Consider the following 11,841-nt stretch of genomic DNA (forward strand, 5'->3'; position numbering starts at 1 on the left):
CGTCCGTCCGTCCGTCCGTCCGTCCGTCCGTTTGTACGACTGTCTATACGTCTATCCGACTGACCTTCAAAAAGCTAGTGGCTTGACATTTTAAATATATATTTCTGTATATCATATGCAGTACGAACTTAGCTTTTCTTTCGATAACTCATTCCTTATTATCGATCAAAATCGATAACAATTACAGAATAAAATGCTAGTGGGAGGCATGGTGTGACTTCATTTGAGTCAAGACTCGCTCAGTTAGATCTTCAGGCTGTGCTTTTGTTAGCTCCAGCGTGAACTGGCAGAGCTAATTGGGCTATTTGGCTGACAATCTAAGCGCTTCCCATAGCAAAGCCCATGAGCAGAGAGCGTTAAGTGATTGGAAGATCAGGTCTTGCTACTCGATCATAACATGAATATATGAAAATTAATTTTAGAAATTATTCCATATAAATGCGAATTTGAAGTCATTTGCAACTATATGATTTGAATTAATTGCAAAGTGAAGTATTTAATTTGACTTGAATTGCTTCCGCTAGCCGAAGCGCAACTCTGTTTCAGGCGACGCGTTCGCTGAGTGCTGATGTGGCCGATGGGGCAATTGATTAATTGGGCGCGCTAATTGACATCATTTCATGGCTTTTTGGCTCTATGCATAAAATTTTCAAAAATTATTTCTCGCTGCTCATTAAGCAAACAAACAAAACAAACAACAACAGCGGTAACAAATCAGCGACAAGCGCGTGCTCTTAATGAGACGAGGCTGTGGCCTGAGGCTTGAGGCAGCGTGTCGGCTGGGTTGGGAGTCAGCTGGCGCAGATGGTACGGCGATATTGGCCAAGTAGGTAAAAGCCCGGAGGCGGACGCGCTGTTAAGCGCCCAACCAGGTGTCAAAACTTCGCCCGCAACACCACAAAACGCTTATGTATATTAGACAGCCATTAGCACAGGCAGCAGCAGCAGCAGCAACAACAATGGCGTTGAGCTGCAGCTAACTCTGACCAGCTCAATGCTGGCCAAGTTTCTGGCCGTTGCACTTGCGGTATTCGCACTAGCCCAGACAATGCTGCCAGCTGCTTCCAACAATTCGCCAAAATTGACGCAGCAAGTGCCGAATGCTAAATACCCTGACAGCAATACAATATCCAGCTGCAAGTATGAAAATGAAAGAAATGTCAAAATGTCGGATTTAATATTGAAATTAGCTCAGAAACTTAAGCAAAAATATGTTTTAAATTTTGAATTTGAATTTGAAGTGGATTTTGCTGCCTCCATTTGCAACTCAACTTGACCAAATAGCTGCATCAAGCACCTCTGCCCAACGTATAGGGTATTCCAGCTATTGTCCTTCAGTGGCAATGACTGCGCTGCCAGCTGCGACTGTTGAGCGAATCAATTGCAAGGTCTGCCCCGTTATTAACAGTAATATTTAACTATTATAAAACTGCACAGCTGTACATAAAGCCACGGTTATGTACAGTTATAACTGCTACGGCAAGTGCGTCAATACGAGGAATGCCAAATGCAAATATGCAAAAATACAAAAAATTAGAATTAAATGGGATTGATTAAAAAAGTAGTTCACATATTGAAAACCTACTGAAAGTCCCATTAGCTTAAAACTGTTTGATATTATTTATGGGCAACTATTTCGTTAAGCTGAGCGAGTCGCATGACTATCAGATAATTTAAGTTTAATCAATTTAAAGATTTCAGTATTAAATTACTCATAGTTAAATATCTTAGTATGCATACTGCAGCCTACTGGTACAGTCAGCATCTAGGAAGCAACTCGGCTGCTGTCATATTTTCATTTATTGCTCATACGCAGCGTACGCCGCAGTCTTTGGTCGAGCGCAGTCCGCTGCACCTATTGGCCATTTATCCGGTGCAAAACCACTTTTGCGCTGCGCTGTACTCTTTTGTTTAATACCTCCTTTGGTCGCCTGCCGTGCAGCTCTATAAGGCCGCCGCAACAGGTCTGGTCGCGGGATGATTGCATGCATGATGGCTGGCATACGTGCGCACAGTGCACAGCTTTAGGTCTTTGGGGCTCAGAGAGCTCACTCCCACACACAGACACTGAGTACACGCACAGTGGCCAGCGTGCTGCGTGCGTCCATTGAGCTGTAAATGCGCTGCTTAATCATTCGATTTGAAAACTTTGGCTCATAAATTAAGTTGTTCGTTCCTTTGCATTTCGATCTGTCCAATTGATTGATTGACTGCCACCGTAATGAGCCGCTATGCACATACGCTTGTGATCGTTGGGCCAGCGTGGCAATGTTGCATGCACCTTCCGTCCACAACTTGGCGTGTCAACTGCGCCCCTGGGACGTGCGTTTTATGTATGCTACTTAGCCAAATACTTATATATGGCTATACATTTGTATATATATATAGTGTGTGTGTGTGCGTGCGTGCGTGCATGTATTTTTATCCACATATTTATTATCTTATATGGCCTCAAGTTGCATGCGTTCACTCAATTTAACTCGCAAACCGGACGGCAATGAGCGAGGCCCCTGGGATATGGAGGGGCTTGTTTAGTTTTTTGGTCCATTCCTGATAAGAACCACAATGTGTTATTGTTACTGCTGCTGATACAGTTGCTACAGCTATAGAAACGGTTGCTGCTGCTGCTGTTAGGCAACATATGCCGAATGGCTTGGCCTGGCCTGGCCCGGCCCGTGGCTAAGCCTTTGTTTGTTCGGGCAGTCAAGATGCTGCTGCAGGGGTTATTATTATATTCTTTCTTGGGCATGTTTGGTTTCTTTATTTTTTTTATGACTTTATCAACGTTTATGGCCTGGCCAATGAGTGCTGGGCAGGGCAAGGGAGGCGTAGACGTGGCAGCAACGCCTCCCTCAGGATTTGCTTAACTATGCGCCAGCTGCCAACTGCTGCGGCTTTGTTATTGCATCATTATAACATGCTTTATGTATTATGCTAACAAATGTGTGTGTACGGTGTGCGTGTGTGTGACTGTGTGTATGTGTGTGTGGAAGGTGCTGACATTGTCGCGCCAGAGCGCCAGAGCCATCTCCACTTTAAAGTGCCCTGAACTTGATTAATGAATGGCAACGCTGAAAAGTATGCTACGGCATGCAGGGCACACCCACACACACACACACTGACACACTCGACATGTCAACGACACGTAGAAGGCGCTGAGCTGGTTGGCCGTAGCATAAGGTGGCATAGAAAAAACTGAGCTCAAACTGCTCAACTGCAAAATACTCTGTTTTCCCAGTGACATTATATAAATTGGGAATTGCTCAGAGCCTCAAGTGCTTAAGTATTCAAAGCAAAGCTCAAGCTTAGTGCCAACTTTGTTAGCTGAAGTGTTGATGATAGGAATATTCGCCGATGACAGCCCAAATATGCCCTCTTTGAGGCTGCCCACAGCAGAGTATCGAAGCAAAAAAGAAATAAAAATGTTGCCCGGGAACACAAATTGAAATTGGCTCACAAGTTGGCAGCTAATTTAATATGATTATGGCGCGGCTGGCCCAAGTAGTAGATGTGCTGGGGAACAAGCAGCAGAGTAAGCAAGTGCCGCTGCAAGCAGCCAGCAGCTGCATTCATTTGCAGATTAGCTATCGAGCGCCCGACCAGTTGTCTTTATGGCCAGGCCGCAGAGCTCGATTCAATTTGCTAAATTTTGTCGCTGGCATCGGCTTAAGAACTTTATCTGAACTTGCACTTTCGACTTGGTCCGCTAGGCGCTGCTATCAGTGCGGGCTTAAGTGGGCTTCCAATTTGTTAACTGTTTTCCTGGTCTCACACTTCTGGCTGCTGCTGCTGCGGCTGCTGCTGCTGCTCCCTGTTGAGTTAACTTGATCCAGAAAAGTTTTGCATGTCCGTTTATAAATTGCCTTATGATTGCCTTTCGATAAACTTTTCTCAAGTGAAATGCTAATACATCGCCGACTTTAAACGATTTTAGCGCATGCAGCGTTACAGCAAAGCGAAAGAGATAGCGCTTGTGTGTGAGAGCTAGAGAGGAAAAGAGAGAGAGAGAGGCTGGCAAACTCTCTCCTGGCTCGCATTCGTATCTTGTGCAAAAGTTGGCGCCGCTTCAGCTTCCTGCTAGCAACAATTTTTATGGTTTCCTGCGCAACGCTTAAATAGATACTCGCTCGCACACACACACGCACGCACACACACACACACACACACACACACACACACACACACACACACACACACACACAGCACACCTCTTCGATAATTTAAATTGTGGCTGCTTCTCCTGCCGTCTGCTGCTGCCTTTGCGTTCTGTAATTTGCTGTAATTGAATTTTAACGATTTGTAGCATAAAAATTTCCTCGAATTTCAGTTTTCAACTTTATTGAAAAATATAAAAAATAAAATATTGATAAATAAGTTTTATCTTCAGCGCATCGAAGCTTGTGACACTCTTACATAAATATGAAAAAGCAGAGATTCTAAAAGCATTGACTTCCTCTGAATACTGCAAAAGCAAAAGAATTCTCATAGTATATGCAAGGGTTAAGCATAGCTGCACACAGCCATTGAGAGTCTTTGGTAAGACAAGAGTATTGCCAATTTGGCTAATAATTTGTCCCATAAAAAGGCTTATTGAATTCGATCAAAGATCAAAGTCAATACCCTCGGCAAGGGTATATAAGTTATCGGGTTGCACGCTTGGCGCAGTCCACTGATTTTGCATCCCGGCTGATTATCGTTGGCTGCACAAATTGCGCATACGCAGCGTTGCCAGCTCATTGAAATTCAACGCTTCAAACAGTTGGAAGAGCCCAGAGAAAACCCATCAACGGCCAGCAGGCGCGAAGCCAAGGCGGCATCCAGTCAGCTCCTGCTCCAGTTTCGCAACGACAGACGAAGCTCATTTTCGATTTGCGCAACAAATGAAGTGAGAAATTATTATTATTATTATTATTATTTCGAAAGCTGGCAACTAAAAGTATTTTGCTGGCATAAGCAAATGTGTAAAGCGCACCCTCAGCCTCAGCTACAGCTTCAGCTTCAGCCTCGACATCGTCTTCGATGCTGCCTGCCATTACCCGTGGGCGCATCACGTATTCACAAAGCAAACAAACTCCGGCGCACGCATAAATAAACAGACAATCGTGTGGGTGTAGGGTTGGAGGGGGAGGTGTGGGCAGGTGGTTGGCTGGCAAGGAAATATGAAAAAATATCAAAACAAAAGGGAAGGCAGAGTACATTTTTGGTAAGCGCTTTCGCCCGTCAGTCACATCATTAAAATCGAGCGCGGTGGCCGTCACCACCTAATTCCAATCCTTGCCGCAAGTTGTGGATGTGCCTGAGACACGAGCGTGTATCAACAGAAGACACGAGCGCACTGGAGACAACAATTCTCTGGAGGCATTCATCAATATGCCAAACATGTTTTCTTATAATCAAATGGAAAACGCTTCATTTTCACGTACAGCTATAGCGGCAGCCGCATCTACAGCTGGAGCTGATGCTGCTGCTGCGCCAGGGCGACGGAGCTGGGGGGCCTGCAGGCAACAGTAACTGAAAATAACAGAGCAGCATATCAGTTAGCTAGACGAGCTGAGAACTTTTTCAGGTGAATTTCGCCAGCTAACTTGGCTGTAGATAGCTGCCAGTCGCTGGCGCCGTTGTTGGACCGCAAAACTAATGGTGCCACGAGCCGGCAACGGGGCTGGGGCACAGCTGGAAATAACGTCGGAGGAGCCGGAGAAGCCACGGAACATATAAATTGATTACCAAAACATTCCACGACAAATTCGGCATGTAACAACAATGACAGAGCACAACTGGGGAGTGGGCGGCTGGCAGTGGGTGGGCGTGTGCTATTTGGTTTTTGCCTCCAAGCTACGGGCAGAGACTGCGCTGCCACGCGCTTATCACGGCAATTGCAATTGACAACAGTTGCCGACAGCAATACGCATACGCATGCTGGAATCGAAATCAAGGAATCAGTCCAAATGCGACAACAAGCTGACGACTCGCACATACACATCGCTATGCATACCCACCGACATAACGTGCATAGTTATGAAAGTATATATCTTGTTACATGTCTGCATGCCTGTGTGCAGGCGTGTACATAGATGCATATGTATGTGTGGACACATGAGTAGACTTACATGCATACATAGCTATAAGCATATGATGCATATACATGCCTACATATACATGCCTACATATGTGCATCAATACATATACATATACATACGTATACTTGATAACAAGTATTCCATAATATGCCATGCAAGACATACATATAAGTATACATACATGCACGCATATATTTGCATATACAGTTGTGTACATACATGCACACATGCATACATGCGCACATACATACGTACATATATATATAAGTATACATACATTCTTTCATATATGTGTATAGTACATACATTCATACATGCATACATGCATACGTTCACACATACATACGTACAAATATATATATATATATATACTGTCCAACACACATACATATATGTATACATACATTCATTCATATATGTACATACATACATACATGCATACATACCTATACTGACCAACATAGTAGTGCATACATGCATGCATATATATATGTACACATGCATACATATTTACACACATATACATACTAACCAGCACAGATATATATATATATATATATGTATACATATGAACCTGCACCCATATATATATATATATATATATATATATATATATATATATATATATATATATGTATACATATGTTCCTGCACTCATATATGTGTATATACTATATACATACATGTGTACATACATACATATACATACTGACCAGCACACATACATATACATATACATATGAATGCACACACATATATTCAAATATATTTACATACATGGCCAGGTGGATACCCTGAACTTGAATATCCTACTTATAAAGCTGCCATTCTAGATACATATACATACACATATACATACACATATACATATACATATACATATACATACATACATACCATATATATACCATATTTTTATTCTGCGACGAATTAATTGTCAACACTTAAAAGTATGCCACATAATCGAGTCGCACTGAGAAATGGTTCAAGTGCTGCCAGCGCGGGTTCTTTGATACACTAGCAATACATATATATGTACATACATACATATGCATGTGTAACCATACATATAAATATTTATCTGTAAAACTCAACAATGCTCTGATAGTCTGACTGTCTTCGAAACTATTTCGAACTATTGCCAGATAAGCTCTAAACTATAATTTTTAGTTCTCATTTCCGGCTCGATATTTGTTATGTTACGTTAAATTGCCCCATTGAAGTGTACTAAAGTCCATAGTTTTTAATTGCCATGGCAATCGGAATATAGATGGAGTAATAGTAGCCCCCTGCAGAAAATATTGTTTGAGAAGTGACAGCATTATATAATTAGACAAGTTATCTGATATAGTCGATATCTATACACCCACTTTAGAGTGTGTAAAAAGGCAAGCTCAAAAGTAAGGTATTCATATAAGCACATACATACTTTATATGCCTAATATACATCCCCTCTATAAACTCTAGCTAGACCAACCAATAGACCAGCCACTAACTTCTAGTAATCGTAGAATATTCAGTTTTTATTTGCATTCAGTGTTTAGACATTGTTTAGTAGTTCAAGTTGTTGACATCGTAAACTTCCTTGGTGCTGCACAGGAATTTATATTTGGGATTGACTCCAGTGGTGCACTTGCTGGCCGGAACTGAGCAGGAGTTGTAGATCTTGACGCCAATGACATTGGTGGCTGCATAGTTGCAGGCCATGAGGAAGGCCTTGTAGCTCTGACCCTTGACCGAGTAGGTGGAGACGGCGCAGCCAACGTGCGTATTGCGATCGGCGACCATGACGGTGAAGTGGCCAATGGTGGGACCGTTATAGTTCGCTGGATACGAATTAATGTAGGCCTGCTGCGTATTGGAGACTTCACTGTACCACATGTTCACGCTGCTGATGGCGTTGGCCGTTGTGTTCAGTGGATTGAAGTAACCGATCCAAGCCAGATTCTGGCCAGCCCAGTTGAAGGCATCCGTATTGCGGCACGCGTCGTGACGCATCTCACAGCTTTTGACGTTGAGGGAGGCCAGGTGGGCCAGCTCGTCGTTCCACTGCATGGTGGCCATGCGGCAGGCGGGACTCAGTTTGCTATCGCCACCGCCGGCAATGAAATTTCTATACTCATTGTGCTTGTCCAAGATCACGTTCTTCTCTGCGGCCGAGAGATTGATCAAAGCCTTGTCGCTGGGACATGCCGAGCCCCAAGCCTGGAAATAATACAGTTCAATGGAAAATCAAGGAATCAAGTACCAAATCACACTCACGCCATTGTTGTTGCAACCAATGTGCTTGCTGCTGCCACAGGTCTTCAGGTTGCAGTAGTCCGTGCCATAGGCGACGCCAAGCAGCAGTCCCACAACCGTTATCGATAGGATATTCCGCATGTCTATTCCCAAGCTCAACTGTTGACGGTGTTGGAGGCGTTCGCTGCTTTTATGCTCGCTGCTCTGTGGGAAGCTCTTATCTATATCTACATACATATATATACATAGAGCGGGCGCAACAATTGATCAAATATTTATCACAACGTTGACTCAGTTCTCTGTTCTCGCCAAGATGTGTAAAGTCTAATTGCTAAATGGAGCTCAGTACGTGGGACCATTAAAGACGTCACTAGCAGCAGCTGAAAGAGATAATAAACTGTGATAATTAAACCAATTCTACGACCACAAGAGACTTGACCAAAAGCTGCTTGCTATGCCACACGATTCAGAGAGCGAGGGCAAAGCAACCTTGAGGTGAGAGTAAGGCAGGCACGTGCCTTCACCTCATTTGCGTGTCCAACGCAAATGTTGACCATAACGAAATGCTTAAAAAGCAGAATCACATTGCACGCAACACTGAGAAAAATAAGCTGCAGTGAAGTGTTTACAATATTGAAAATCTTCTTGGTTGCTGATACCAAACCAAAATTGAGAATCGCATAGGGGAGCATAATATGTCAAATATATGCAGAGGTTTATGCGAGCGGGAATCTGACAGTGGGACTACAATTTTGTTCAAATTAATATTAATTAAATGAAAATCAAATTATTTTGTGGCTCATTTCATTTAATTTTGTCACATTGCTCAGTAGTTAAGATTGTTAGCATTGATGGCTTCCTTGGTGCTGCATAGGAATTTATACTGCGGATTCACTCCAGTGGTGCATTTGCTGGCCGGGACTGAGCAGGAGTTGTAGATCTTGATTTTGGCAATATTGGTTGTGGCATAGTTGCAGGCCATGAGGAAGGCCTTGAAGCCCTGGCCATTGGCCGAATAGGTGGAGGCGGCGCAGCCCACGTGCGTATTGCGATCGCTGACCATGACGGTGAAGTGGCCAATGGTGGGACCGTTGTATGAGAGGGGATAGGCCATGATAGTCGCCCGATTGACATGGGCTATTTCGTCGTACCACATACCAATGGATTTTAGGGCCAGTTCATTTGCATTCATTATATTGTTGTTAGAAGTAACCCAAGCCAGATTCTGGCCGGCCCACTGAAAGGACTTCGTGTTGCGGCAGGCGTCATGTCTTATAGCACAGCTTTTAACGTTGAGGGATGCCAAATAAGCTAGGTCCTCGTCCCACTGCATGGTGGCCATTCGACAGGCGGGTGGTAGATTTTTTTCGTTTCCTCTGGCAACGATATTTCTGTACTCATTGTGCTTGGCCACAATCGCGTTCTTCTCGGCCGCCGAAAAAGTGATTAGAGTTTTGTCCTGCGGACATGCCGTGCTCCAGGCCTGTCAACAAAAAAGAAATAAGGACAAACCTAAAGATCGTTGCTCCACACGATTGACACTAACCGCCTTGTTGTTGCAGCCAATGTTCTTGTTGCTGCCACAATTGTACTTGCAGAAGTCCGTTGCACAGAAGGCGCCCAAGAAATGTCCAAGTATGATTATTAAAAAAATATTTTGCATTTCTATGACACAGCGCAGCTGTTGGCAGAGCTCAGACTGATCGCTGTAATTTTCTCACTGTGCTAAAGCTGATCGTTTAGCTAATGTCCGTGACAATTAATCAAGCATTTAGCACTTCTCGCAACGGCAAATCGAGCTGTCTGCAACTCAAAGAAGAGGCAAAACGTTCAGACTACTTTGGCCAAAAGATTCAAGGAATATAAGCATTATCTATATATATACCAAATTTTTTGATTGCAAAATATTTTTATTAATGTTGTCAAAGTCAGAAACTATACATTGTAGACCTCTGCCACCTTGCACAAACCCGCATAGTTGACATTTCTGCCCGTGGTGCAACCGGCTGCTGTTACTCCACGTACATAGACGGCTTGACCAACCCAGTTAGTCGTGGCGTAGTTGCAGGCTAAGAGGAAGTTATTCATAATGCCCGTTTTGTATCTGGCAGCAGCACAGCCAACGGCCCAATTTGGCTCCCGAGCCATGACAGTAAAGTGACCAATTGCGCTGCAAGGCGAGAGTTGGATTTCGATGAAATAGCAGAGGAAATTGAAGGAATTGATGGCTACTCACGGTCCGGACCAGCTGCCTGGAAAACTACTGATTACATTCATGTTGGCATTCTTATACTCGTTCCACCACATATTAATAGAGGAGGTCAGCAGCTCCTGGTTGGTACGAGCTGATTCGGCGCCACTATAGCTAATCATGGCCAAGTTCTGTCCGCTGGCCTTAAACTTGTTCGTATTATGGCAAGCATCATGCTTCATCGCACACTGGAGCACATTGAGGGCAGCCAATTTGGCCAACTCGGGACTCCAGCGAATGGTGGCCATTCTTCTGGCCGGTCCGTAATTAGGCAACTTGCCCAAGGCCAGATTGTTGCGCCTGACGTTGTGCAAGCGCACCACATGTTGTCTCAGGGCCAGATTCAGATCGACGAGTTTGGGTGCCGGACTTTTTGGACAGCTCGCAGCCCAGGCCTAGGAAATTGCATGTCAATAATATTCAGGCATCTCCAAGGACACGAATTGACCTACCCCATTGTTGTTGCAGGCAATGTGTGTGCTACTTCCGCACAGGCCGGCGGTACAGTAGTTAACCTGTCCGAGAACTACGGACACGACCGTGCTCACTGAAAGTATAGCCAAAACAATTCGCAACATTGCAGAATAGACAGCTATCGATGAATTTTGGTTCTGGTCTTATATACTGCTCGCTAAAGAAGAAGTTTATTGCCAAAAATATGGCAAGGCATATACCTATTTGCATTTACTGTTTGTTAAATAAATAGTCTTATCAAAAGTTATATCAACAAGCCAAACGTTGGTCCGGAACACACGAAACACAATGAATACATCTGTGCTTACCAGCCATCTGGATTTATATGAAGACATCATTGATAGAAATAGATCTAAAAAAAGTTTTGATTAACTCCATAAACCAATTTTCATTACATTAATTGTTTTACAAGAAGTCAAAGTCCGAGTCAAAGGCAAAAACATTTGCATCATTCCAGTTGTATAAACAACAAATAGTCTCCCGTAGACGTATGTCTATGTTATACCCTTTACATACATTTTTATATATCTGTTATTTGTGAATCTAGAAGCCTACTTAGGCATGATAACAATATTTCCTATGTAAATTAACTGTTTTCTTTAACTATGAATTTATGGAAAATAAAATTAAAAGGTAGATAGATAGATGGATATATAGACAAATAGATAGATTGAAGGATAGATAAATAGATAAATAGATAGATAGATAGATATATGAATAGATAGATATATAGAAATTTTTATAGTGAATTTATGGATTGGTAAAGTAATAGATACATAGACAGATATATAGATA

The 11,841-nt window shown here is 43.1% G+C and overlaps 3 protein-coding genes across 3 annotated transcripts; all 3 read right to left on the reverse strand.

Moving 5' to 3' along the window:
- Nucleotides 1–7,576: 7,576 nt before the first annotated feature.
- Nucleotides 7,577–8,502, reverse strand: LOC111600215 (venom allergen 5-like). Its single transcript, XM_023316237.2, has 2 exons — nucleotides 8,343–8,502; nucleotides 7,577–8,285 (listed from the first exon to the last, which is right to left on the reverse strand). Exons 1-2 carry the CDS (start codon nucleotides 8,460–8,462, stop codon nucleotides 7,632–7,634), a joined length of 774 nt encoding a protein of 257 aa, XP_023172005.2. The 5' UTR covers nucleotides 8,463–8,502; the 3' UTR covers nucleotides 7,577–7,631.
- Nucleotides 8,503–9,120: 618 nt separating this feature from the next.
- On the reverse strand, nucleotides 9,121–10,008 carry LOC111600216 (venom allergen 5-like). The gene is made up of 2 exons (XM_023316238.1): nucleotides 9,868–10,008; nucleotides 9,121–9,804 (listed from the first exon to the last, which is right to left on the reverse strand). Exons 1-2 carry the CDS (start codon nucleotides 9,982–9,984, stop codon nucleotides 9,148–9,150), a joined length of 774 nt encoding a protein of 257 aa, XP_023172006.1. The 5' UTR covers nucleotides 9,985–10,008; the 3' UTR covers nucleotides 9,121–9,147.
- Nucleotides 10,009–10,256: 248 nt separating this feature from the next.
- Nucleotides 10,257–11,150, reverse strand: LOC111600203 (venom allergen 3-like). Its single transcript, XM_023316220.2, has 3 exons — nucleotides 11,025–11,150; nucleotides 10,558–10,967; nucleotides 10,257–10,491 (listed from the first exon to the last, which is right to left on the reverse strand). The coding sequence occupies exons 1-3, from the start codon at nucleotides 11,148–11,150 to the stop codon at nucleotides 10,257–10,259; spliced, it is 771 nt and encodes a 256-aa protein (XP_023171988.2).
- Between the last annotated feature and the right edge of the window lie 691 nt (nucleotides 11,151–11,841).

Source organism: Drosophila hydei, unplaced genomic scaffold (genome assembly GCF_003285905.1).
Source record: "Drosophila hydei strain 15085-1641.00,03,60 unplaced genomic scaffold, DhydRS2 tig00000232-arrow-arrow-pilon, whole genome shotgun sequence".
NCBI lineage: Eukaryota > Metazoa > Arthropoda > Insecta > Diptera > Drosophilidae > Drosophila > Drosophila hydei.